Raw genomic sequence first — 27,570 nt, forward strand, 5'->3', positions numbered from 1 at the left:
AGGAGTCCCTAGGGTGAAGTTTGTGAAGTTGAGTGAACGAGCCCTCAGAGCAGGGGCACCTCCTTGATGGAATAAAACATGAGACCCAGTCAACCCCCCAGAACCTCTGCCTGTCTCAGCTAGTGAAGCCTTCCTCATTTCTTTTTCTGTATAAATTCTGCAAAGACGGTGTATAATTCATTTTTAAAATTATTTTGTTACAATGGTTGGTTGGCACTGAAAGCCAGTAAATGTGACACAGCTCAGCACCCTCTGGGAAAGGCGTGGAGATGACGAGTAATGGCGAGTTGCGTGTGTGAACAACAGCAGGATTAAAAATAAACAAACCGTAAATCAAACCAGATAGAACAGTCAGATAGAATACATTCCTCCGAATCCAATCACCTACACAGACATTAGATTTGGTGTGTGTGTGTGTGTGTGTAATCTGTGCAGACAAGCCAATAACTGGCAGATTACCTACAGTAGATCACCTTCAGAGCTGAGCTGGGGGTCTTCAGCATTAGCCAGAGTTGATGCAACTTTCCATGCTAAGCATTGAACAGTTCACCTGTAATTAAAACATCTCTCTGAGAAGAATCAGAAAAAATTCCAGAAAAAAGGAAAGGTTTTATATTTTGTAACATTAAAGTGTAACGGTAAAAGTAAAGTGTAATGGCATAGGGCAATTGTAAAGTGTAATCGTAAAGTGGTCTTAGAGGAGTATGCCTGCCAACACCCTGTCTTTTGCCCTGCCTCTAGATTAGATTAGATTAGATTAGAATCCTTATTGTCATCTCCTGTGCTCAGCACACAGCCCTGTGGAGAGCCAGTACTGAGGCTGAGGGCTGATGAGATGTGGGGACCTATGCTCAGATTTACCATTTTAGTCACTAGTCTGAGGGGAAGGATTGTGTTGAATGTGCAACTGAAGTCCACAAAGAGCCTGCTCGTAGGTTCTCTCCTGGTCAAGATGGGTCACTGCAGTATGGAGAGTTGTGGTTGTGTCTTCTGTAGATCTGTTAGCTCTGTGGTCATAACAGTATGGAGTGTTATGGTTATTGTGTCTTCTGTAGATCTGTTAGCTCTGTGGTCATAGAAGTATGGAGTGTTATGGTTATTGTGTCTTCTGTGGATCTGTTGGCTCTGTAAGCAGACTGATGTATGTCATGGGTGGGAGGCTTGCGATTGCGAGTCCAGATCAGTTTCTCTAGGCACTTCATGATAATTTGTGCCACTGGAGGGTAGTCATTCAGGCTGCTGATGGTTTATTTATTTTTTTGGCAGTGGAGCTACATTAGAGGACTTCAGGCAGGGTGGGATGGTGGACTGGGGTAGAGATTGATTGAAGATCTTGGTGAAGACCCCAGCCAGCTGATCCACACATTCAGTCAGCAGCCAGGGTTCACTTCCCTCAGTGTGCACCTCACCTCATGCTTCTCCAAAGTAAAGTGGATGCAGTGGGTCATGATCTGCTACTGGCTCCACCTGGAAGCAGGCAAAGAAGTGGCTCAGCATCTACGCCAGTGAAGCACATCTGAGACGTTGCTGGATTTGTAGCTGTGCTCTGCCCCCTGCCACACTTGCTTGTCATTTCTGTGGAAGTAACCCTCAAACTTCCTCTTATAAGCAGCCTTGGCCTTTCTGGCACCTCTTTTCAGGTTGGCTCTGGCAGTTCTAGATGGTGCCCCATCATGGGGCCTGAAGGCTGTGTTCCTGTCTCTGAGCAGGCACTGCACTTTTGTCATCCAGGGCTTTTGGTTGGGATAAACCTGGATGCACTTGTCTAGAGTGAAGGTGTCCATGCAGTGCTTGATGTTGCCCAAAGCACTTGTTGAGTATTGGATGCTCAAAATATCCCAGTTTGTTGTTATGAAATAGTTCTGCAGCCAATAAGAGGCAAGATTGGGTCAATTTATGACAGTCTTGGATGTAATAACACTTTTTTCTGAGCTGGTGTATGTTGGGATTCAAAGCAGCGACGTATGGTCAGACTGGCCCAGGTGTGATAGTGATTTTGCCCTTAACCCGTGTTTGATGTTGGAGTAGACCTTGGCCAGTGTGTTAGCTCCCCTAGTGGCACCCCTTACATGCTGATGGAATTTAAGGCACGCTGCTTTTATCTCAGCATGGTTGACTTCCCCCGCTATGATGCGAACAACCTGAAGACACATATTTTGTAGGCTGCTTATAGTGTTGTATAAATCACCAAGACCCGAGTTAGAATTAGCATACAATGAAATGTATACCGCAGTTATCATGACAACAGTAAACTCCCAGGATAGATATATGAGCCTGCATTTAACAAACTCCAGATCTGGAGAGCAGTGACTATCTACAGTCTTAGTGTAGGTACACCAACTGTTATTGATATACCAACATAGCCCCCCTCCTTTGCTCTTACTGGACTCTCTGGTTCTGTAGTGCTGGTGTACTGTATGGCCTGCTAGTTCAATAACTGTACCTGGAATGATTGAATGAAGCCAGGTTTCTGTAATTAGCAGAATGCCACTGTCTTTAATAAATGTATTTCCTGCAACCTGCAGCTTTTGTTCACCCATCTTCTTAGGAAGGGATCTCACTTTGGTGAGAGAGATACTCAGAACCAGAGGCCTGTGTGGCTGCCTCTGTACCCTCTGTTTCCTCCAGACCCTACGTAGCCTCACCAGCATGCCAGCCCTACAGCCTCAGCTTTGCCTGCGTGGCCGCCGTCTCCTGCCTGAGGGGATAGTAATGCACTGGGAGCCTCGGCACCTGGCTATATCCACCAGGATGGAGAAACCCGACTATACCACTCACAGTGTAGTCCCATTTTTAAGAGATCATGCTGGTGGTAGATGTTGTTTACCTGGCAGAGTAGCCCTTATACACTACCGCAGAGGTTCTCCAAAGGCCTGTGGCACATCAGCATGTCTCCTGCCAGAGGAGCTCCTGTCACCTTGGACATAAGTGCTGAACTTTTGCTTCCAGGTCCAGCAGGCCTCATCCCAGTCGAGGTCAGCCGCACTCCTGGGCTGATGACAGCTCATGAGCAGTGGCGTGATTCCACCCAGTAGCCGATTTGTGAGGTGTGGCACATGCAGGGAACAGCTGATCTCATTCCTTAGCCGTGCGCCGGACCCAGGCTAGTCTTGTTGCAGCCGCTGCTCTGAAATATTGCTGAGACTGCTCCAATGGTTTTATTAGTGCAGTAGTGAAAATGCCACCTTCAATCAGGCCACACACACGGAGGATCCACGTTCTTTTTGGGGCTGTGAAGCAGGGGCTGTGGGAACGAGGCACACGGTTTTAACATTTCTCAGTCCTGTATGATTTCTTATTTATTCAGAAGGTTTGTCTGTATGTGTGAGAGAGAGAGACCATTTCTGGTAACATGTTTTGCTTGCAAAATTGGTTATCTTTTTTTTCATTCTCCCTTTCCCTCTCTTTCTCAGCCCGTGATGTTACATGGCTGGCTGAGATGGAAAGGCAGTAAAAAGTGCCATCATGAAACTGCTATTTGTAACCCCTTTATAGGGAGAGGTATAGAGAGAGTGAGAGAGAATTTCTACTGCATTAAAATTCGCTTAGGTTCAGGGTCAGGCTTGCACTTGCAGGATGGATCACCTGTGTGTTTACTGCATGGGCTGAAGATTGAGCCTGATGGGACTTCATTGCTCCAGTCATATAACAGCTAACCACATACAGCTTGCTGAGGATTGTGGGCTCGCACTTAGATTGTTTACCGGTGTACCAGTGCATGGTGGTACAGGCTTACTGGTGTAGGAATCCCTGCATGAGCATGTCAGGCTGACGTTAGTTCGTGTGTCGGTTCTGACCATGATGGCATCTGTGGAGATGTGTGGAGGCTCCCAAGCAGTGTTTCCAGTAAAGAAAGAGAACCCTGTTGTAAATAGTGGTGTGGGCTTCCAGCACCAGCGTCCCTCTGAGGCCCGGAATAATGATGTGAGCGTGTGGAGGCGTTAGAGGGAATAAAGATGGAGTGTGTGGAAGCGTGTGTTAGGGGGAATAATGACAGAGTGTGTGGAGCTGTTAGGGGGATAATAATGATGGTTAGGTGATGGGACGCTGCACTGTCCACTTTTCATCCAACTGTATTAAGTGACCCAGTTAGAGAAAAAAAGACTGGCACTCACCTCTGACCTCGAAAGCAGAGATTAGGAGAGCATTAGATAGTAAGAGGGTGCATGAGTTATCTTACTCAACCTCCCCCCAGCAACTGTCCGTCAAGCCTAGCGCCCTCTCAGCATCTCAGAGTGCTGTCTCCATAGTGACAGTGATTTGAGTGACACTTGTCAGCATCACATGAATTAATAAATGTGAGAGCATCATTTGAAATACATCATTTGTGTTCAGTTCTGTTAGTCTGGCGTAGAATTCACTCAGTCAAACTGTGGCACTAAACAGTTGCGTATGCTATCAACTGATGTAGAGTCCTTACTTGTGTGGCCCCTTGGAACCATTTAGGTAATAGTTTCGGTGATGATGGCAGTGCAGAAGGTTATGAGTCACATTAGTCTCAACCATTGAGATGTTGTGACGCTGTCTCTATGTATGTCTGCAAGCAATTTGACACACTGAAGCATATTTGATCAGGATATAAGGTTAGTTTGTCTCAGGTACATATACATTGATATACATGGAGATACAATACCTTGATGGTAAGCATCTAGAGGTTAACATATTGCCGAGTGATATTAAAAGTGATTTGAGTTAAGTGATTAAGTTTGTGCGAGAGGGGCAATGTGTGGCAGATCGAGTGCAGGCTATAAATACTGGTAGATCAGGTGAAGCATGAGATTGGAAATTGCTAGTGGATGGAGATTAAAAAAAAATAGTGTATTGCGCTATCTACATCGAGGCCTGACATGGTGTTGTATTCTGAGATTAAACAGGGAGTTTGTTTTACAGAGTTATCAATTCCATTTGAGGATACTGTGGATGAAGCTTCTGAAAGAAAGAAACTTAAGTACACAGATGCATATAAGAACGGTATCCTAGAGATAGGAATGACTACGTGGAGCAGGCATTGTCGATGCTGGCTTTAGTCACTGTGGATGCCAGGATAGATCTGTTGTGTTTGGGAATGCTTGCTGATATAATAGGTCATATCCACGTGGAACTGGTGGCAGTGGTCATGCATTAAGTGGTTTAAAATAGTTGAAAAGTGAGCTTGGAAGGGTGTGAGGCTGGGCCACCAGACCGCACTGTTTAACCTTCTGGAGGCATCATAGGATTCAATGAAATTCAACAAAAGACATGATGGGAGATGACCCCTAAGAAGAGCTCATGATATTGTGGTTTCTGGTATGAAGTGAGTAGGCAGGGTTCTATGTCCAGTTGTTTTGAGAACGTTTTGAGACTAGTGCAAATTTCTGGTTTTCAAATTTGCTGCTTCAGTTTTTATGGTGGCAAGAGTGATTAGATGAATTGCAATTAATTGCAAAGTCATTCCTTGCCATGAAAATTAACTTAATCACAAAAATTACTGCCTTCCAGCAATCTGATGCCAGGATATTTACATCTGATCCTGCGTATATGTGCAATTACAGTAAATAAATATAAACAAAGGACTAAATAAACATTTAAAAGGAAACAAGTTTGATCACTTGAAGTGAAGTCTCTTCTCACTCCACGCTGAACACCATGCAGAAACACCACATTTGGTCCACATCAGTCAGAATAAATGTAACTGGTCCAGTATCAGGTTTCATCTGTCCATGTCCAAGCTTTGAGTAGATCCCAAGTCAACACCTCAATATGCCAGAAAAATTCATTCTGAATATTCTGCTGCATTTCAGCTATCTGCGTGGTCCACCAGCCTGTTAAGCAGACCTCACTTGAAACAGTTCACTAAAGTAAAAACAATGGTCAACTCGGATATTTACATACATTCTCTGCTTTATTATAAACTTTGTAGGTCTAGGGTTAGAATCTTTAGCTCATCGCATTCTAAGGAATTGATTTTAGACCAGTTGTTATAACTTATCTGATTATAAAATGTTTTGAAAAGCTATTTTGCATATAGGCTGAGGTGTGGAGAATGCTACTCTAACACTGCTTAACCTTCTATTTAAATATTAGGGTCTCCTGGGTCTCATGCCAGATAGTTATTTGTTGATTTTTCTTCATCTTTTAACACCTCAGCTTCTTATTTCGGTGAATGTGATCAGTCCGTAGTGGAGAATGTAGTCACATTGTAGGAGTGAGTACCTTCTGTTTTGGACTTTTTGTGTTTTCTTCTTCTTTATTTTGCCCGTTTTGAACAGGGAGATCAGGTAAGACATTTTAGGATTGCGTTACCAATTCTATGTAGGGTTAGTCCTGCGGGGCCAAATAGCTGGTTTGTTTGTGTTTATTAATTGTTGTTCTTATTAATTTTTGTATTTTATTAATTGATGTGTTTATTAAGTTATTTTGGCACAAGCTCACCCAAATGTTATGGATTAACTGTGACCTGTTGCACTGTTCCACATTGCCAGTCCTCTTAGCACAACTTTAGCTACTACACCTGATCTGTTGTCCTGAGTGTTGCGGCCTCTAATGCCTACATCAGCGGTACAGTGTGCTGGTGAGCTTTTGTATTAGTATTTTTGTGTGTGTGCGCACATGTGTACACTCATCTTGACACTCAAAACTGCCCATCTAGCTACTGATTGCAACCCAGACCCTGAGCAGCTGCTTATTAGCCAGAGACAGTGGGGATATTTCCATGCTGCACTGTCACACGGGGAGGGGAGAGGGCTAAAGACACAAGACCTGGGTTAGGGAGGTGAGGAGGTGTGTGTGTGTGTGTGTGTGTGTGTGTGTGTGTGTGTGTGTGTGTGTGTGTGTGTGTGTGTGTGTGTGTGTGTGAGAGAGAGAGAGAGAGAGAGAGAGAGAGAGAGAGTTGGAGAGGCAAGATCAGGGTTAGAGAGTCTCAGAATTGGGGAGGCAGGTGTGTGTGTGTTAGAGAAACACAAGCAGAGACATTGTAAAACAAGAACAGATTTGATTAGCATGTTGCTATTTATAAAGACATTTGTAAATACATTCATTTGTTTTGGTTTCTGTTCCTGGTTTAGCCTTAGTTCTGTTTGGCTTTCTTTAGTGCCCTACCCCTTATTGGTTTCTGCTGTGTCTTGTCCTTATTGGTTTGTATATTTAAGCATTGTGTTTTGTGAACCTGGTAGTTATTTGATTTGCCTTGTTCAGTAGGTTACATGTCTCGCAATGTTTGTGTTCCCTGTACGGAAACACATATAATCTCAGCTTTGGTTTTGTATACCTTGGTTTAAATAACTTGACACTTGTGTCTTTCTCCATGCCTCGTTTTTTGCCTGTCTGCCCGCATTGCATTATTATTATTATTACTGTTGGTGGTGGTGTTGTTACAACAAAGCACTACCACCACCACCAATAATAGTAATAATAATGAAAAAAACATATAACAGATAGAGTTTTAATGTGTCTTTAACAGGTCACTCTCTCTGACACACATTCTCTTTTTGTTTCTCAGGGTCTGGTGATTGAGCGAGTTGGACGGAAGCCATTGTTGATTTTCGGTTTCTGTGCAATGGCCGTGTGTTTCACTCTCCTCACCATCTTTTTGAATTTCCAGGTCAGTAAGGCACCAACTCCCTGTCAGTGTCATGTGCTGTGTGATAGATGTGTCAGTGTCGTGTGCTGTGTGATAGATGTGTCCATGTCGTGTGCTGTGTGATAGATGTGTCAGTGTCGTGTGCTGTGTGATAGATGTGTCAGTGTCGTGTGCTGTGTGATAGATGTGTCCGTGTCGTGTGCTGTGTGATAGATGTGTCAGTGTCGTGTGCTGTGTGATAGATGTGTCAGTGTCGTGTGCTGTGTGATAGATGTGTCAGTGTCGTGTGCTGTGTGATAGATGTGTCAGTGTCGTGTGCTGTGTGATAGATGTGTCCATGTCGTGTGATGTGTGATAGATGTGTCCATGTCGTGTGATGTGTGATAGATGTGTCAGTGTCGTGTGCTGTGTGATAGATGTGTCAGTGTCGTGTGCTGTGTAATAGATGTGTCAGTGTCGTGTGCTGTGTGATAGATGTGTCCATGTCGTGTGCTGTGTGATAGATGTGTCAGTGTCGTGTGCTGTGTAATAGATGTGTCAGTGTCGTGTGCTGTGTGATAGATGTGTCCATGTCGTGTGATGTGTGATAGATGTGTCAGTGTCGTGTGCTGTGTGATAGATGTGTCAGTGTCGTGTGCTGTGTGATAGATGTGTCAGTGTCGTGTGCTGTGTGATAGACGTGTCCATGTCGTGTGCTGTGTAATAGATGTGTCAGTGTCGTGTGCTGTGTGATAGATGTGTCAGTGTCGTGTGCTGTGTGATAGATGTGTCAGTGTCATGTGCTGTGTGATAGATGTGTCCATGTCGTGTGATGTGTGATAGATGTGTCCATATCGTGTGATGTGTGATAGATGTGTCCATGTCGTGTGCTGTGTGATAGATGTGTCAGTGTCGTGTGCTGTGTGATAGATGTGTCAGTGTCGTGTGCTGTGTGATAGATGTGTCCGTGTCGTGTGCTGTGTAATAGATATGTCAGTGTCGTGTGCTGTATAATAGATGTGTCAGTGTCGTGTGCTGTGTGATAGATGTGTCCATGTCGTGTGATGTGTGATAGATGTGTCAGTGTCGTGTGCTGTGTGATAGATGTGTCCATGTCGTGTGCTGTGTGATAGATGTGTCAGTGCCGTGTGCTGTGTGATAGATGTGTCAGTGTCGTGTGCTGTGTGATGGATGTGTCAGTGTCGTGTGCTGTGTGATAGATGTGTCAGTATCGTGTGCTGTGTGATAGATGTGTCAGTGTCGTGTGCTGTGTGATAGATGTGTCCATGTCGTGTGCTGTGTGATAGATGTGTCCATGTCGTGTGATGTGTCATGGATGTGTCAGTGTTGTGAGATGGATGCGTCATGTGCTGTGTGATTGATGTATCAGTGTCGTGTGCTGTGTGATGTGTGATGGATGTGTCAATGTTGTGTGCTGTGTGGTGTGTGATGGATGTATCAATGTTGTGTGATGTGTGATGGATGTGTCAATGTTGTGTGCTGTGTGATGTGTGATGGATGTGTCAATGTTGTGTGCTGTGTGGTGTGTGATGGCTGTATCAGTGTCGTGTGATGTGTGATGGATGTGTCAATGTTGTGTGCTGTGTGATGTGTGATGGATGTGTCAATGTTGTGTGCTGTGTGATGTGTGATGGATGTATCAGTGTCGTGTGATGTGTGATGGATGTGTCAGTTTCGTGTGATGGATGTATCAGTGCTGTGTGATGTGTGATGGATGTGTCAGTGTCGAGTGCTGTGTGATTGGTGTATCAGTGTCATGTGATGGATGTGTCAGTGATGTGTGATGGATGTATCAGTGTCGTGTGATGGGTGTATCAGTGTCGTGTGATGGGTGTGTCAGTGCTGTGTGATGGGTGTGTCAGTGTCGTGTGATGAATTGTCAGTGTCATGGATGTGTCCGTGTCATGTGGTGTGTTATGGATGTATCAGTGTCGTGTGATGTGTGATGGATGTGTCAATGTTGTGTGCTGTGTGGTGTGTGATGGATGTATCAATGTTCTGTGCTGTGTGATGGATGTGTCAATGTTGTGTGCTGTGTGATGGATGTGTCAATGTTGTGTGCTGTGTGATGTGTGATGGATGTATCAGTGTCGTGTGATGTGTGATGGATGTGTCAATGTTGTGTGCTGTGTGATGTGTGATGGATGTGTCAATGTTGTGTGCTGTGTGATGTGTGATGGATGTATCAGTGTCGTGTGATGGGTGTGTCAGTGTCGTGTGCTGTGTGATGGATGTGTCAGTGTCGAGTGCTGTGTGATTAGTGTATCAGTGTCATGTGATGGATGTGTCAGTGATGTGTGATGGATGTATCAGTGTCGTGTGATGTGTGATGGATGTATTAGTGTCGTGTGATGGGTGTATCAGTGTCGTGTGATGGGTGTGTCAGTGTCGTGTGCTGTGTGATGGGTGTGTCAGTGTCGTGTGATGAATGTGTCAGTGTCATGGATGTGTCCGTGTCATGTGGTGTGTTATGGATGTATCAGTGTCGTGTGATGTGTGATGGATGTGTCAATGTTGTGTGCTGTGTGATGTGTGATGGATGTGTCAATGTTGTGTGCTGTGTGATGGATGTATCAGTGTCGTGTGATGGGTGTGTCAGTGTCGTGTGCTGTGTGATGGATGTGTCAGTGTCGAGTGCTGTGTGATTGGTGTATCAGTGTCATGTGATGGATGTGTCAGTGATGTGTGATGGATGTATCAGTGTCGTGTGATGTGTGATGGATGTATTAGTGTCGTGTGATGGGTGTATCAGTGTCGTGTGATGGTGTGTCAGTGTCGTGTGCTGTGTGATGGGTGTGTCAGTGTCGTGTGATGAATGTGTCAGTGTCATGGATGTGTCCGTGTCATGTGGTGTGTTATGGATGTATCAGTGTCGTGTGATGTGTGATGGATGTGTCAATGTTGTGTGCTGTGTGATGTGTGATGGATGTGTCAATGTTGTGTGCTGTGTGATGGATGTGTCAATGTTGTGTGCTGTGTGATGTGTGATGGATGTGTCAATGTTGTGTGCTGTGTGATGTGTGATGGATGTATCAGTGTCGAGTGCTGTGTGATTGGTGTATCAGTGTCATGTGATGGATGTGTCAGTGATGTGTGATGGATGTATCAGTGTCGTGTGATGGGTGTATCAGTGTCGTGTGATGGGTGTGTCAGTGCTGTGTGATGGGTGTGTCAGTGTCGTGTGATGAATTGTCAGTGTCATGGATGTGTCCGTGTCATGTGGTGTGTTATGGATGTATCAGTGTCGTGTGATGTGTGATGGATGTGTCAATGTTGTGTGCTGTGTGGTGTGTGATGGATGTATCAATGTTCTGTGCTGTGTGATGGATGTGTCAATGTTGTGTGCTGTGTGATGTGTGATGGATGTGTCAATGTTGTGTGCTGTGTGATGTGTGATGGATGTGTCAATGTTGTGTGCTGTGTGGTGTGTGATGGATGTATCAGTGTCGTGTGATGTGTGATGGATGTGTCAATGTTGTGTGCTGTGTGATGTGTGATGGATGTGTCAATGTTGTGTGCTGTGTGATGTGTGATGGATGTATCAGTGTCGTGTGATGGGTGTGTCAGTGTCGTGTGCTGTGTGATGGATGTGTCAGTGTCGAGTGCTGTGTGATTGGTGTATCAGTGTCATGTGATGGATGTGTCAGTGATGTGTGATGGATGTATCAGTGTCGTGTGATGTGTGATGGATGTATTAGTGTCGTGTGATGGGTGTATCAGTGTCGTGTGATGGGTGTGTCAGTGTCGTGTGCTGTGTGATGGGTGTGTCAGTGTCGTGTGATGAATGTGTCAGTGTCATGGATGTGTCCGTGTCATGTGGTGTGTTATGGATGTATCAGTGTCGTGTGATGTGTGATGGATGTGTCAATGTTGTGTGCTGTGTGATGTCGGGGCAGTGGTGGCTTGGTGGTTAGGGTGCTTGGCTTGTTGGGAAGTTGCTGGTTCAAGCCCTGGTGCTGCTGGGTTGCTACTGTTGGGCATCCGAGTGAGGCCCTTAGCCCTCACTTGCTCCTGTCTAGGGTTGGGCTGCCTGACAATACCTTAGCCTGCATTCCTTTTTGGTGGCGTGGCAGTCAGCAGTGGTACTCTATACCTCTTTGGTGTTGGTGGTGGTGGTTCTGTGTGATGGAGTTGTCCGTATTGTGTTCTGTATGTGTCATGGATGTCAGTGTTGTGTGCTGTTTCATCTAAATCTGCATTAGCACTCTGGCAGCATGCTAATTAAAAATGGCCTATTTAACACACACACACACACACACACACACACACACTCCACTACCCAGGTTTGATTTATTAAAACCATAAGGTCAGTGCTCATTAGCAGAACAGGAATGGTCTGAATGTGTGTGCTGCTGAGGCTGTGTTTTCCCCTGACACAGTGGACTTCCCTTTTAAGGGTCTCTCAGCCTTCCAGTAACAGATCCAAGTAGGCCTGCACTATGCACTTCATTTAGTGGTTAATCAGCAATGCTCATTTAGAGCTAAACAAATCAAAGAACAGTTTTTTTTTTAATGGACATTTCCAGGAGCTGAATAGCAATTAGTCCCCAACTCCCACAACAGAAGTGGAAAAGGTGCCTCATTACATTTAATGAGCATGGTTAGTTGTCTCTTATATAAGCATCCATATGAAATATTGTGGAGATAATTTAGATATAAATACTGTTGAGCCATTATGTATGTGTTTAACTGCTGATCATACATCTGCAGAAAGATACTCTTTAGGGTATAAGCCATTTGGGAAAGCAGGATACAAACTAGCCTCAGTAAACTTCCACTTCTGACCTCATGTTTTCGCCCAAGTCTGTCTGCATAATCAGTAAGTCCATGCAGACAGACTGTTTAAGTTTCCAAATCAAGTACGTCATGTACATGGCCATCAGCTAATCTGCAGTTTGGAGGTGACCATGGAGAGGTTGTTTTGGCTCATCTGCAACGTGGAGGTGACCATGTTCCTCATGGCTGTGACCATCATGGGTTCATGCAGATGCAACTGCATGTTACATTAAAACGCTGTCGCTAAAGGACTCTACAGCCCAGCCTATCTTTTACGACTACCTTTTATTAGTATTCACTGTTGTTGTTATAGGCTCTCCAGATGTTTAGTGTGCCCTGCTATTAGTTGTTGTTGTTATAGGCTCTCCAGATGTTTAGTGTGACCTGCAGTTAGTTGTTGTTGTTATAGGCTCTCCAGAGTGTCCTGCTTGCATTCGTGCTGCGTACAGCTGTCTTACACAGCCCTTCTCACAGCTGTCTGGCACAGCCCTTCACACAGCCATCAGACACAGCTGTCTGACACAGCCCTTCTCACAGTTGTCAGACACAGCCGTCAGACACAGCTGTCAGACACAGCCATCAGACACAGCCGTCAGACACAACCCTTCTCACAGTCGTCAGACACAGCTGTCTGACACAGCCCTTCTCACAGTCGTCAGACACAGCCATCAGACACAGCCGTCAGACACAGCCATCAGACACAGCCGTCAGACACAGCCGTCAGACACAGCCATCAGACACAGCTGTCTGACACAGCCCTTCTCACAGCCCTCGACACAACCCTCAGCCCAGGGCCGCTCTCTCTATCTGCATATTCATCCACATACACCTACACATACACACATATGCATACATGCTCACACGAATCATTTTACTACCATGAGGTTTAATTTACTCACTCCCTCTCTCTCCGTGTGTGTGTATGTGTGTGTGTGTCTCTCTCTCTCTCTCTCTCTCTCTCTCTCTTTGTGTGTGTATCTCTCTCTCTCTGTAGGACACTTGTTCATGGATGCCATACCTGAGTTTCATCTCCATATTGGCTGTGATTGCATCATTCTGCTCAGGGCCAGGTACACAGCGCAAGCACAGAAATGAGGCATAACACCAAAAACCTGTGGGCCTGGCCCAGGCACGTGTGGAAGTGATACTTGCATGTGTGTGAATGTACAGAAATAAGGCACATGTGACCATTCATGTTTTCATGACTGGCACACATGCACTAATCTGGTGCAGTTACAAAAAGAGGTGTGGTTAGACTGGTTGCATGGTCAGCAGGTGTGGTTAGACCAATCACATGATCAGCAGGTATCCAACTATTTAATTATATCATTTTCTATGTTTATTGACATGCCAACTCTCTAATTCACATGTAATAGAATAGAATTGTTTTTCCTTACAAAAACAAATAAATCAACTGTATTTAGTTAGTAATCAGGAGATATATTTTAGTAGGGTGATGTCCTCACTTCAATTCTGACAGGATTACAAACAACACCTGCACTTGTTATAAGAGCAGGTTAGATGAGATCATATCTCAAGTGCTGTTTTAAGCAAAATGGGTTCAAAAGTACTGCTCCTCCTACTGCTCCTCCTACTGCTCCTGCTGCTTTGGTGGATTTTAAAATTGTCACAGCACCAGTTGCACCAGTGCAGCCACCTTGTCACAGGTGCGTTCAATTCTGTCCACCAAATTAACAAATGGTGATTAATGCACAAACAAATCCTACAAATTAAAATGTGGTGTTAGATGGATTTCATCTGAATTTCAGTTCAGCCATGAAATTAGAGCCCTTACTCATATGCGCCCCACTCACACAAACATACATACAAGTGCACACATGCGTACACACACGTCTCCGTGTCTCTGTATATCTTTGTGTTTAATACAGTTTCGTGAACTTCCCTGTTGGATGTGTAGGGTGTGTGTGGGGGCAGTATTGATAGAGGTAGTGTTGGATGTGTAGGGTGTGTGTGGGGGCAGTATTGATGGAGGTAGTGTTGTACTGTAGGCTGTGTGTGAGGGCAGTATTGATAGAGGTAGTGTTGTACTGCAGGCTGTGTGTGAGGGCGGTATTGATAGAGGTAGTGTTGTACTGTAGGCTGTGTGAGGGCAGTATTGATGGAGGTAGTGTTGTACTGTAGGCTGTGTGTGGGGGCAGTATTGATAGAGGTAGTGTTGGATGTGTAGGGTGTGTGTGGGGGCAGTATTAATAGAGGTAGTGTTGGATGTGTAGGGTGTATGTGGGGACAGTATTGATAGAGGTAGTGTTGTACTGTAGGCTGTGTGTGAGGGCAGTATTGATGGAGGTAGTGTTGTACTGCAGGCTGTGTGTGAGGGCAGTATTGATAGAGGTAGTGTTGTACTGTAGGCTGTGTGTGAGGGCAGTATTGATAGAGGTAGTGTTGTACTGTAGGCTGTGTGTGAGGGCAGTATTGATAGAGGTGGTGGTGTACTGTAGGCTGTGTGTGAGGGCAGTATTGATGGAGGTAGTGTTGTACTGTAGGCTGTGTGTGAGGGCAGTATTGATAGAGGTAGTGTTGGATGTGTAGGGTGTATGTGGGGACAGTATTGATAGAGGTAGTGTTGTACTGTAGGCTGTGTGTGAGGGCAGTATTAATAGAGGTAGTGTTGTACTGTCGGCTGTGTGTGAGGGCAGTATTGATAGAGGTGGTGGTGTACTGTAGGCTGTGTGTGAGGGCAGTATTGATGGAGGTAGTGTTGTACTGTAGGCTGTGTGTGAGGGCAGTATTGATAGAGGTGGTGGTGTACTGTACGGTGTGTATGTACTAATGGTCCTAGAGCTAAGAGGATGACTCATCCTGCACCTTACTGGAATGCGGCTGTCTTGGACTCCTCCCCCTGCTCTGTCTCTCTCTATCTCTCTCTCTCCCCCTGCTCTGTCTCTCTCTCTATCTCTCCCCCTGCTCTGTCTCTCTCTCTATCTCTCCCCCTGCTTGAATTTCTACTGCTGAAGTTCTTTATTCATTTACTGCTTTATTTTAGATTTGAGCTTATATGTATATTATATATATATATATATATATATATATATTTATTTATTTATTTTACACACACACATACACACACACACACACGCACACACACACACACGCGCACACACACACACGCGCACACACACACACACACACACACACGCACACACACACACACACCACACACACGCACGCACACACACACACACACCACACACACATGCGCACACACACACACACACACACACACACACACACACACGCGCACACACACACACACACACACACACACACACACACACACATCTCTCTCCCAGGATTCATGAACTAACCACCAATGGTGTTTATGTCGGTCACATCCTCTCATTCTTTGCTTTGAACAGGAAGATTTGCATCTGTGGCTCGATACATTAAATGTGTGTGTGTGTGTGTGTGTGTGTGTGTGTGTGTGTGTGTGGTGTGTGTGTGTGCATGTGTGTGTGTGTGTGTGTGTGTGTGTGTGTGTGTGTGTGTGTGTGTGTGTGTGTGGTTATTAAAATAACATACTTGAGCCCTAAAATTCCAATCACTAAACAGCGAGGAGATATTTGCTGGTTTGAAATTTTTAATGTGCCAGTACATTACAAGTGCTTATCAGTGATGAACTGAAAATTGTGCCCAGCATTCCGGCAGGTTAAAGCTGAGGCATGCAGGACTTTGGTACACCTTGATATGTGAAACTGATTGGAGAGTGGAAGTTAGTGTAGGCTGTTTATGGTGATAAGAATGACTTTTATAAACCTGCCGGATTAAAGTAGGTAACTCCAATATGGATTCATATTTCTGTCAGTTATGTTATGTAATTGATGTTCTTATTCATATTATTCGGAGCCAAAAACTACAAATGCTACAAACGCTAGCCTCATAATCTTACCACCACAGTGATGCAGAGGAAACATCTGCGTGCTCCTGGCATGTGAATCTGACTGTGAGCATTATGGTGTGGTCTGTTTCTGTGAGCGTGAGGGTGTGGTCTGTTTCTCTGTATGTTTTTAGTCTTAAATATTGAGACTGTGTTAAGTCTCGAACATTTAAAAGAAGGTTATTCCACAGTATGGGAGCTTTATAGGAGAAGGCTTTGCCCCCTGCGGTAGATTGTTTTTATCCGAGATTCTAAGAAATTTTAATCTTAGCAGACATGGCGGGTCGTAATTGACAAAGGCTTCTATTTTTGTGTACCCAGAACAAGAGCAGAAATAAAATATAAGACCGTGGCCCAGGTGCGTGTGGGCGTGGCCCAGGCATGTGTGGGCATGGCAGAAATGTTGCTTGCAGTTTTGATCACCAGCGCAAACACATTAATCCATCACAGATCAGATTACAAAAAAGGTTAGGGTTTGAATACATGAACAGGTGTGATTTAAATGTGCCATTAGCCAATCAGATTAACTGCTGTCATTCCCTTTAAAAGCCAAGAGTGAGCCATCTTTTGACAGTGTTGTCATGGCAATGAATGTGCAGGGACAGCAGCTCAAACCAAAATTCCATAGATGAGGAAACACACATACGTATAAGGGAAGTACAGAGTCACCATGCCACAGTATATGGAACCCCAAAAAGTATTATTATTTTATGAGAATAAAATAAATATTTCATAACTGATATGATGAAATATTTAGATTATGTAAATTTCTGTGCTGGAGTTTGCATTAGATCAGGTCAGAGGAGCCAGTAGTGCAAATGCTGGTTTAATCCAGAATGGGTTCTAAACTACTGCAGTACCAGCGGAATTAAACTACTGCAGTACCAGCGGATTTAAACTACTGCAGTACCAGCAGATTTAAACTACTGCAGTACCAGCAGATTTAAACTATGGTGTTTCACCACATTTCTTTCTACCCACCAGTAAATGGTGATAAATGCATGTTTACCCTCAGAAATGAGTGAAATATGGTGTTAGGCAGCTTTAGTCAGGGCAGACACGACATTAGAGCCCCCGGAGTTCACTGAGGGACTGTGTGGCAAAACTATTCAGTGCTTTGCAGGTCATTACTAAATTTTATGTAATATGATCAAATGTTCTACTTCTAGTAAGAACTCTGGCTGGTGTTTTGAGCTAAGCTGTTTGGCACTAACCTTTTTAGGCACTTAGTGGTACAGACAGATAGTAAGGCATCACAGTGGTCCAGTCTTGAAGTGATAAATGCATGGATTGTCTTTTCTGTATCAACTGAAGAGAGTATGCTCCTAAATTTGCAATGTTCCTGAGGCGGAGAAAGGTGGTCCTAGAAATGTTATTTACATAAGCTTTGAACGAGAGACTGGGATCCAAGATCTTTAAACGTTAAAGTTGGTGTAATTGTGAGACTTTCGAGGTTAATTATGTAATGAGAGAGCATACTCATGGCCTGATAACAGCATTTCTGTTGTGGAAGGACTAAGTGACAGAAGGTTTATCAGCATCCAGTGTCTGAGGTCCTTTACAAATTCCACAATATCATTAAGATGACATTTGTCCTCTGGATTGGCTGAGACATATAATTGTGTTATTGGCATATCAGGTGGAAAAGCAGCACAGCGTTTACAAACAATTTCACCCAGAGATGGCATATAAACAGGGGCCCTAGAACAGACCCTTGTAGGACACCAAGGCTAACCTGGGTGTATGCTCAGATGTCACAATGATTCAGCTTTTTAGACCCTGGTTAAAACTAATCGTAGCACCACTAAGTGTAACATGGAGCAATTAAATGGTAGCTGTAAATGCTGATGGGAGCGAGATTTATTAGAGTCAAATCCATACTCAGGATAGTTTCATCAATCCAGAGTCATTGCACCAATGCAAATGGATCCAAAATACATTATTAAAAAAAGAAAAAAAGAAAGTGTAATTTAATATTGAAAATCCTGTTAAAATTGATCAAACAGAAAGTTGGCGAAAGTGCCCACATCAGGCTGGGCTCTGTTTGATGATTCAAGTGATAACGGATGTTGGTGTGGCCAACTGTGTTAAGTAGCCAATTGGAGTTTTGGTTTTGTTTATTTGTATCTTTTGTACTAATGGTTAGAAACATTTATAGAATGTGTGCTATCTACTGAGCTACAACTTGCAGGGAAAACAACATCATAATATTGAGGTTAAGTTATAGGAGTGATTAATTGAAGATTTTGGCAAGTCAGGATAGTTTTGTTAGTTAGACTTTAGTTTTAAAAGACTGCGCTTAAATCACACCATGACTGTTTAACCCTGTGTGATAGTATGTAGTCTGAGTTCATAACTTTTACATAATTTTACAAATATTTCTCTATTTACCTCCATGACTTTGGTAGGCATGGTGTGAGGAAATTTCGGAATACATATATCTGGATATGACACTGTGTAGTGAACTGTTGGATAAGCTCCTGGATATGACACTGTGTGAAGTGTACTGTTGTGTACACTCCTGTGTATGACACTGTGTGAAGTGAACTGTTGTGTACACTCCTGGATATGACACTGTAAAGTGTACTGTTGGAGGAGCTTTCTTTTCCAGTATTGGAACTGGGGTTGAGTGTTTATGGAATGCTTGAAACCATAAATCATTAGCTGACATTGCCTCTGTGGCCCAACAGACATTAGAACCCTGAACCCCAAACCGTGTCCAGGGTAAATGCACAATTTCCGAGCACTGAATGGATCTATACACAGCCCCCAGTAAAATTCCTGTTACACATGATAAACATTGGCAAGCATGCCAATTGCAAGCTGGTCCCAGCATCATCCTGGACCCCTGGTGAGCACCAGGGGATGACACGTACTGGGAGTCAAGAAGAACCCAGTGGTTACAGTAGCTTGCACCTTTCTGATTCACATGTGCTTAAGACACTGACAGTTACCATGATATCCTGTAGTATAGGAAAAGTGGTGTTTTCTTAATATTTCTGACTCTTAAAACTAAAATATTTCTGATTCTTTAAGACTAGAACAAGGTATTCAGGATTCAAGTTCAGATGTCAGTGTAATGGGTAAACTCCTGCCTCTCAACTCTGGTCCAGTTCGCTCCAAGTAATGAGTCTCCACTAGCTACGTCCACTTTCGAAAAGTTCCTGATGGACTGTATTATTTGGTGGCAGATGCAGAAGAAGAGTCCTTTGCATACTGCGGCTGATGGGAATACTGGTAAGGACGCAGCTTACCTAGCAACATTCCTTTTATTGAGACTCATTGGTCCTCTGTTTGAGTGTCTGGAAGTGTGTTCGTATTGACTAAAGTAAGTAACTACTTTGCAAAGATTCATTTAAAACTAATGATGTACTAGACATTTTCCTTCTACCACTCACATTTACAATTGTAACCAGACTATTTTGTTTGCTTTTCAGTGCACTTTTCATAACACAAAGGTCAGATATAGCTCTCCAAATATCAATCTGTGGCCAGATTGATTTCTAGGCGCTAAAAACAGTTACTAATCACAGATGCTAACTAATGACACTGTTAGGAGAATAGGATGAGGATGTGTAAGGTGTGTAACAGGCTGATGAAATGGGCTTGTTGCTCCATTTTATGCTACATTAACCAGACATACTAATTATGCAGTGGCCGTCCACATTCAGATGTGGACACGGACGTGCTGTCAGCATGGCTCCACTGCAGGCAGATCGCGCTTCCGAATTACCGCCTGTCCCTTTAACTCCAGTACAGAATCGAGATTGCCCCTGATGTGAAGTCTAGCAGAGCGTTTAAGGTCAGGTGTTAATTACAGACACGCTCATCTGTACTTTAGCTGGTGTGTTTATGGTCTTGTGTTGGTAAATAGACATGTTCATCTGTACTTTAGCTGGTATGTTTATGGTCTTGTGTTGGTAATTACAGACATGTTCATCTGTACTTTAGCTGGTGTGTTTATGGTCTCGTGTTGGTAAATAGACATGTTCATCTGTACTTTAGCGGTTATATTTATTGTCATGTGTTGGTAATTACAGACATGTTCATCTGTACTTTAACTGGTGTGTTTATGGTCTCGTGTTGGTAAATAGACATGTTCATATGTACTTTAGCTGTTATATTTATTGTCTTGTGTTGGTAATTACAGACATGTTCACCTGTAATTTAGCTGTTGTATTTATCGACTTGTGTTGGTAATTACAGACATGTTCACCTGTACTTTAGCTGGTGTGTTTATGGTCTTGTGTTGGTAATTACAGACATGCTCATCTGTACTTTAGCTGTTATATTTTATCATTGTGTTGGTAATTACAGATATGTTTCAGCTGTTGTGTTTATCGTGTCGTGTTGGTAGTTATGGACATCTGAGGTTGTATTTACATAATTTTAAGACCTGATAAGGATCCAGAGTTTTATATCCTGATGCATAAAACATTTACATTTACGACATTTAGCAGATGCTCTTATCCAGAGCGACTTACAAAGTGCTTTGTCATTTGTCATATATCCAAGTACAGTATAGTAGGTTAAAATTAAACATACCAATGCACTAGAATACTGTAGAATACAGGGATGAATGCTGATGCCTAGAACTGCAAAATACATAAGGTCTACCTAAGTGCTAAAAACAATAAGTGCTAGAGTTTGTTAAAAAACATAAACAGTGCCCTACAATAAGTACTAAATTAGTCAGTCAATAAGGGAGCAGTGTCAGTTGTCCTTTAAATATTCTGCAAATAGATGGGTCTTCAGTCTGCATTTGAAGACTTCAAGGGACTTTGCTGTCCGGACAGCAGGCGGGAGTTCATTCCACCATCTTGGAGCCAGGACAGAAAATAGTCTCGATGCTTGTTGTCCATGAAACCTGAAGCAAGGTATTTCAAGCCGAGCCATACTTGAGGTTCGAAGTACTCGAGGTACAGATCGGGCTTTGACCATTGACCTCATGTATGAAGGGGCTGGTCCATTTTTGGATTTGTAGGCAAGCATCAAGGTTTTAAATCTGATGCGTGCAGCTACAGGGAGCCAATGAAGGGAGCGCAGCAGTGGAGTAACATGTGTGAACTTCGGAAGATTGAAGACCAGTCGTGCTGCTGCATTCTGGACAAGCTGTAGAGGTTTGATGGGTCTTAGAGGAAGACCAGCAAGTAGCGAGTTGCAGTAGTCTAGCTTTGAGATCACAAGAGACTGCACAAGCACCTGGGTAGCTTCCTGTGAAAAAGGGGGTCGAATCCTGGAATCTGCAAGACCGGGTTAGATTAGAAATATGAGTTGAGAACAACAACTGGTTGTCCAAAGTTACGCCCAGGCTACGGGCAGCTTCGGATAGTGATACCAGGGGGTTCTCAAAGGAAACAGTAAGGTCATGGTAAGGGTTGGGAGTACCTGGGATGAACAGAAGCTCAGTTTTACTGGGGTTGACCTTCAAGTGGTGGGCTGTCATCTATGACGCGATGTCAGTCAAGCATGCCGAGATACGTCTGAAGACCTGCGTGTCAGAGGGTGGAAAAGAAAGAAATAATTGAGTGTCATTGGCATAGCAGTGGTAGGAGAAACCATGAGAAGATATTACATCACCAAGAGAGTGGGTATACCAAGAGAAGAGAAGGGGGCCCAATACTGAGCCTTGTGGAACACCAGTGGAGAGTCTACACGGTTTGGATGTGGATCCTCTCCATGTCACCTGATAGGACTGTCCATCCAGATAGGACTGAAACCATCTCCAAGCAGAGCCAGTCACACCAAGCCTGGAAAGAACAGAGAGAAGAATGTTGTGGTTCACTGTGTCAAAGGCTGCTGAAAGGTCTAGAAGAATCAAAACAGATGACTGTTTGGCAGCTGTAGCAGCATGAAGTTTCTCAGTCATCACTATGAGGGCCGTTTCTGTAGAATGTGCCGGTATGTCGCCAGACTGATTGGGATCATGCAGCTGGTTCTGGGTGAGAAAAAGAGACAATTGATTATAAACTGCTCGTTCAAGGGCTTTTGAGAGGAAAGAGAGAAGTGATACCTGTCTGTAGTTGGTAATGCTGGAGCTGTCAAGTGTGGCCTTCTTGAGGATTGATACCACCCTGGCGGTTTTGAATGCAGTAGGCACTTATCCAGAAGATAAGAAGTTGCTGATGATGACAGAGATGAAAGGAAGCAAATCTCTTGTGATTGTCTGGAACAGAGCAGAAGGAACTGGATCCAGCGGACATGTAGTCGGATTGCTGGAAGTCAGGAGTTGAAGAATTTCATCTGAGGAGAGAGGAGAAAAAGAAGTCAGAGAGTTGGATGTTGGGGAATGCATGTTGGTTGGAGGGGTGGGAACAGAGGAAATGGGCTGGTGGATTGCTGCAACCTTCTCCTCAAAGAAGGTGATAAAATCCTCTGGAGTAAGAGATGAGGAAGGAGGGGGAGGATTAAGGGAGAAGAAAAAATAGTGAAGAGCTTGCATGGATTAGATGATGATGATTCAAATTTCTCTCTGTAGTAGGATGACTTTGCAGATGTTACTTCCAGTGAGAACTTGGAAAGAAGAGACTTGTGTGAGCTAAGGTCTGAATCTACACGAGATTTCGTCCACTGCCTCTCTGCAGACCTTAGTTCTCTCCTGTGGCAGCGAAGTGTTTGTTAGCCAGGGGGCAGGTGGGGAGGACTTAGCAGGTCTAGAGGAGAGAGGCACAGAAGATACATTGATGAGGAGAGTGTAGAAATGAAAGTATTTGTAACTGTATCCAAAGAGAGAGAAGATAGAAAGTCAGGGTGAGGAAGGTTGGACAAACTAGTAGAAGTAAGTGAAGAGGGAGTTATGGAGTGCAGATTGCTACGGATGAAGGAGGAACATGTTGGAGAGGACTGGATGGAAAGAGAAGGAAGGGAGAGAGAGAAGGATAAAAAGTGATGGTCCGAGAGATGAAGGGGGTGACTGCGATGTCCGATGTTGTGGTGGTATGGGTGAAGATCAGGTCCAGAACATTGCCTGCTATGTGAGTCAGGGGAGAGTGGTTGAGGGTGAAGTCAAATGCTGTCAACAGCAGAAGGATGTGGGAGGAATGCAGCTTGTCTGATGGAAGGTTGAAGTCACCAAGGAGAATGAGTGGATTTCCTTCAATGGGGAATTGACTCAGAAAGATGTCGAGCTCATCAATAAGGTAATCTAGGGAACCTGGAGGGCAGTAGATGACAATGATAAGAAGTTTGGTGGGGAAAGACACTGTAATGGCATGAAATTCAAAAGAGGAGATGGAAAAATGTAGAGAAGGAAAGTGGAGTGAAACACCACTCTAGAGACATTAGTAAACCTGTGCCAAGACACCTCGGAGAATGGGGAAATGAAAAGGCAGCGGCTAGGGCAGCCGGAGTCGCCAAGTTCTCAGGGGTGAGCCATGTTTCTGTTAGAGCCAGGAAGTGGAGGAAGTGGAGGAATGCCAATGCTGAGATGAAGTCAGCCTTCTGGACAGCAGATTGGCAGTTCCAGAGCCCTCCTGCCACCACGATATGTGATGGTGTGAAGCTTTGTGAGTCAGTGAGGTTGCTGAGATTGTGACATCTATGATTGTGTCGAGGAGATCTGTGGGATATGTGGACAGGAATTGTGAAATACATTTCAGATGCTGATTCAGATTGATTTGTGGATGTATGAGATAAAGGATTGAGATAATATGAGAAGATACTTAGCTGAGTTTGTGAAGTCCTGTAGCTGAGATGTAGATGAACTCATTGAGAATACCACCAAATCTCCTCCAGATGTTGATTACCGCTACCAAGCAACTAACAACTAGGTTTAGACAACAAGCCTTGAATTTCACAGAATCTAAGACAAAAGTAAGTGAACTCAGAGCCTACCTTAACCAACCAGATGATAATCCAACGAGACAAACACAAGCACAGAATTCAGAGGATGTTTGTTTTTCACATGACTGTATATGTGTGCATCTGTAAGGCTGTGCATATGTCTGTGAATATGTGTGTGAGTGTAGATCTGTAGGGCAATTTGTGTGTGTGTGCGTGCATGCGTGTGTGTGTATGTGTCGATCTGTAGAGCTGTGTGTATGTGTGTATGCATCTTTATGATAACAGTATTGTTTTGTGTAGTTTATTCAATATTGATTCCAGAGAAATTCAGACTCAATAGACAATCTGCTATCTGTTAGAACATGGCTGTAACTTTATGCTAAAACTCTGTAAAAAGTATATTTAATTGTACACACACGCACACACACACACACACACACACACACACACACACACACACACACACACACACACATACACACAACCTCACACTTCTCACAGAAGCTCCAGGAGAGGTACCCATGTGTCAGGGCTGGTTTTGAGAGCACCACAGAAGGCAGTGGAGCGCTCCAGCTATCACCAGGAGTAAATGCGCACTCGGGGCTGTCGTAGACTTGCTGCGTGCCTGTCAGCGCTGCTCCGAACAGACCTGGAACAGACCTGGAACAGAAGGTTGTGCTCGTCAGGGGGCTAGAAGAGCTGGCTTGTCTCCTTTCTAAGATGATCGCACTGTGGGTAGCTAAGCATGGCTGGATAGAATGCACAGCTTAAAGGGGTGGCCTAGAATATTTTTGAGACTGTAGACTCCTCTGGAGTAATGCCGCTGATCTCCCCGGAATATGAAAGAAACTACGGGAAGATGTCGTGAAGAGAGTTGGGTTTTAGTTCTTTTAACAGGATTTTTAAGAGATGTGAGTTCTAGCTGTCATTCTTCTCATAACACAAAGACACATCTGTCAGTAAATAAGGTGGTTTATACTGATTTCTGGATCTGAAGAGTGCATGAAGAGACCACACTCCCAGCCACATCCTACACACCAACACCCACCACAGCCTCCACATCCAAACTCAGTCAGTCATTTACTGAAAGAAAACGCATATGGAATATGAATATTAGCAATAAGACCCCAACAGTGGAACTGGAGTCAGGCATTGCCTTGAAGAGTTTTACCCAAGACAGGAGCTTTTTGCTAAGGGATTTGAAGGCCATTTCTAAGCCTTTGGGACGGTTCTAATAAAGACAATCTACAGACAGGAAGCCTCAGGACTCTGGGGATATCTACAGACAGTAGACCTCAGGACTCTGGGGATATCAACAGACAGGAGACCTCTTGACACCCGTGGGATATCTATAGACCGGAGACTTCTGGTCTCTGGGGATATCTACAGACAGTAGACCTCAGGTGTCTGGGGATATCTACAGACAGTAGACCTCAGGTCTCTGGGGATATCTACAGACAGTAGACCTCAGGACTCCTGGGATATCTACAGACAGGAGACTTCAGGCCTCTGGGGATATCTACAGACAGGAGACCTCAAAGGACTCTGTATATCTACAGACAGGAGACCTCACAGGACTCTGGGTATATCTACAGACAGTAGACCTCAGGACTCTGGGAATATCTACAGACAGGAGACTTCAGGCAGCTTTGAAAGCTAAGGATTTACTACAATAAAGATTTGTAGTTACAAGATGAAAATGAGAAATTATGTATAAGAAAGGCTCTGATTCCTGTGTATAGATGTAAACAACCTTAAATTATGACTGAGACTGCTATTTAATGTCATAGTCACTGGAATACAGAGCCAAATGATTAAAACTGTCACCGTCACACTATCCATAGCATGCATCTAACACGATTAAACATAAAATTGCATATTAGATGAATAAACCTTAATTACTGCAAAAAAACTGATATTTTTAAAAATCCTTTTTTTAAATTAAAAATCCTTTTTAAAATTGTAATCAGCTGTTTGCTGCACAATCAGTTTGTGCATTCATGCTGAGCTTCTGCCTTTGTCTCTGAGCTAACCCTAACCCTTCTGCGTGACTGGAACAGTGTGAGCCCAATTCATAGAAATGTGCTGCATAACACACACATGGCTACTGTATGTATGTATGTATCTATCTATCTATCTATGTAGATGTGTAGCAGGATATGTCGTGTTTCTGTAGCCATTCAAGATCTTAGCCACATAAGTTAGCTTTCAAGGTTTCTACCAGAAATGATTAAATCTCCCTTTCCATCTCTCATTCTCTCTCTCTCTCTCTCTCTCTCTCTCTCTCTCAGGTGGGATTCCCTTCATACTGACTGGGGAGCTGTTTGAACAGTCATATCGTCCTGCCGCATTTATGGTTGCCGGAGGTGTTAACTGGCTCGCAAACTTCGCTGTGGGCCTCTTCTTTCCTTTCATACAGGTGTGTGTGCGTGTGTGTTTCTGTCTGGAAGGTGAATGACCTGCGATTCACAAGAGTCTCTTTTCTCTCTGGCATGGTCATGTGCGAACATCTCAATTCCGGCTCGTGTGATTTTAGGGTGATGTAAACCCTGTAATGCCAACATGAAAGAGCTGAGAAAGACCTGAGAAAGACCTGGGGACCAGGGGTGGAAATCCTGGGGGTAACAGAAGGGCACGTCTCCTTTAGTCATGACCCCAAAAATATGGAACACTTTACCTGAATCTCTCCATCTCTGCTCTTCACTTTCCTTTTTCAAATGACAACTTAAAACATACCTCTTTTCTCAACATTTCTCATAACTTCTCTTCCTATTAATATTTGTTATTTAATGTGTTGATTTTTTTGTCAATTAATATCTTTTTTCTCTCCATTTTTGGCATTGTAAAGCGACATTGAGACTATGAAGGGTGCTATATAAATTAAACTTATTATTATTATTATTATTATAATTATTATTACAGTTTACGGGCAGTGTGTGAGTGTGTTCTAATTATGATACAGTTTATGGGCAGTGTGTGAGTGTGTTCTAATTATGATACAGTTTATGGGCAGTGTGTGAGTGTGTTCTAATTATGATACAGGTTACAGGCAGTGTGTGTGTGTGTGTGTGTGTGTGTGTTGTAATTATGATACAGGTTACAGGCAGTGTGTGTGTGTGTGTGTGTGTGTTGTAATTATGATACAGGTTACAGGCAGTGTGTGTGTGTGTGTTGTAATTATGATACAGGTTACAGGCAGTGTGTGTGTGTGTTGTAATTGTGATACAGGTTACAGGCAGTGTGTGTGTGTGTGTGTGTGAGTGTGAGTGTGTTCTAATTATGATACAGGTTACAGACAGTGTGTGAGTGTGTTCTAATTATGATACAGGTTACAGGCTGTGTGTGTGTGTGTGTGTGTGTGTGTGTGTGTGTGTGTGTGTGTGTGTGTGTGTGTGTGTGTGTGTGTTGTAATTATGATACAGGTTACAGGCAGTGTGTGTGTGTGTTGTAATTATGATACAGGTTACAGGCAGTGTGTGTGTGTGTGTGTTGTAATTATGATACAGGTTACAGGCAGTGTGTGTGTGTGTTGTAATTATGATACAGGTTACAGGCAGTG

At 43.7% G+C, this 27,570-nt stretch overlaps 1 protein-coding gene across 4 annotated transcripts in view; it reads left to right on the forward strand.

Annotated features, from left to right (window-relative positions):
• slc2a9l2 (solute carrier family 2 member 9, like 2) overlaps positions 1–27,570 on the forward strand; it is a 90,705-nt gene that overhangs the window by 55,536 nt on the left and 7,599 nt on the right. For 3 of the 4 annotated variants that reach the window (XM_035527819.1, XM_035527814.1, XM_035527821.1), the window contains exons 10-12: positions 7,478–7,579; positions 13,329–13,404; positions 26,303–26,430. In XM_035527819.1, coding sequence (XP_035383712.1) covers positions 7,478–7,579; positions 13,329–13,404; positions 26,303–26,430 — 306 coding nt within the window. Of the gene's footprint in view, positions 1–7,477; positions 7,580–13,328; positions 13,405–26,302; positions 26,431–27,570 lie in introns of those variants that run through there. The other variant, XM_035527823.1, reaches the window with a different exon arrangement.

Source organism: Electrophorus electricus, chromosome 1, assembly GCF_013358815.1.
Source record: "Electrophorus electricus isolate fEleEle1 chromosome 1, fEleEle1.pri, whole genome shotgun sequence".
Taxonomy (NCBI): domain Eukaryota; kingdom Metazoa; phylum Chordata; class Actinopteri; order Gymnotiformes; family Gymnotidae; genus Electrophorus; species Electrophorus electricus.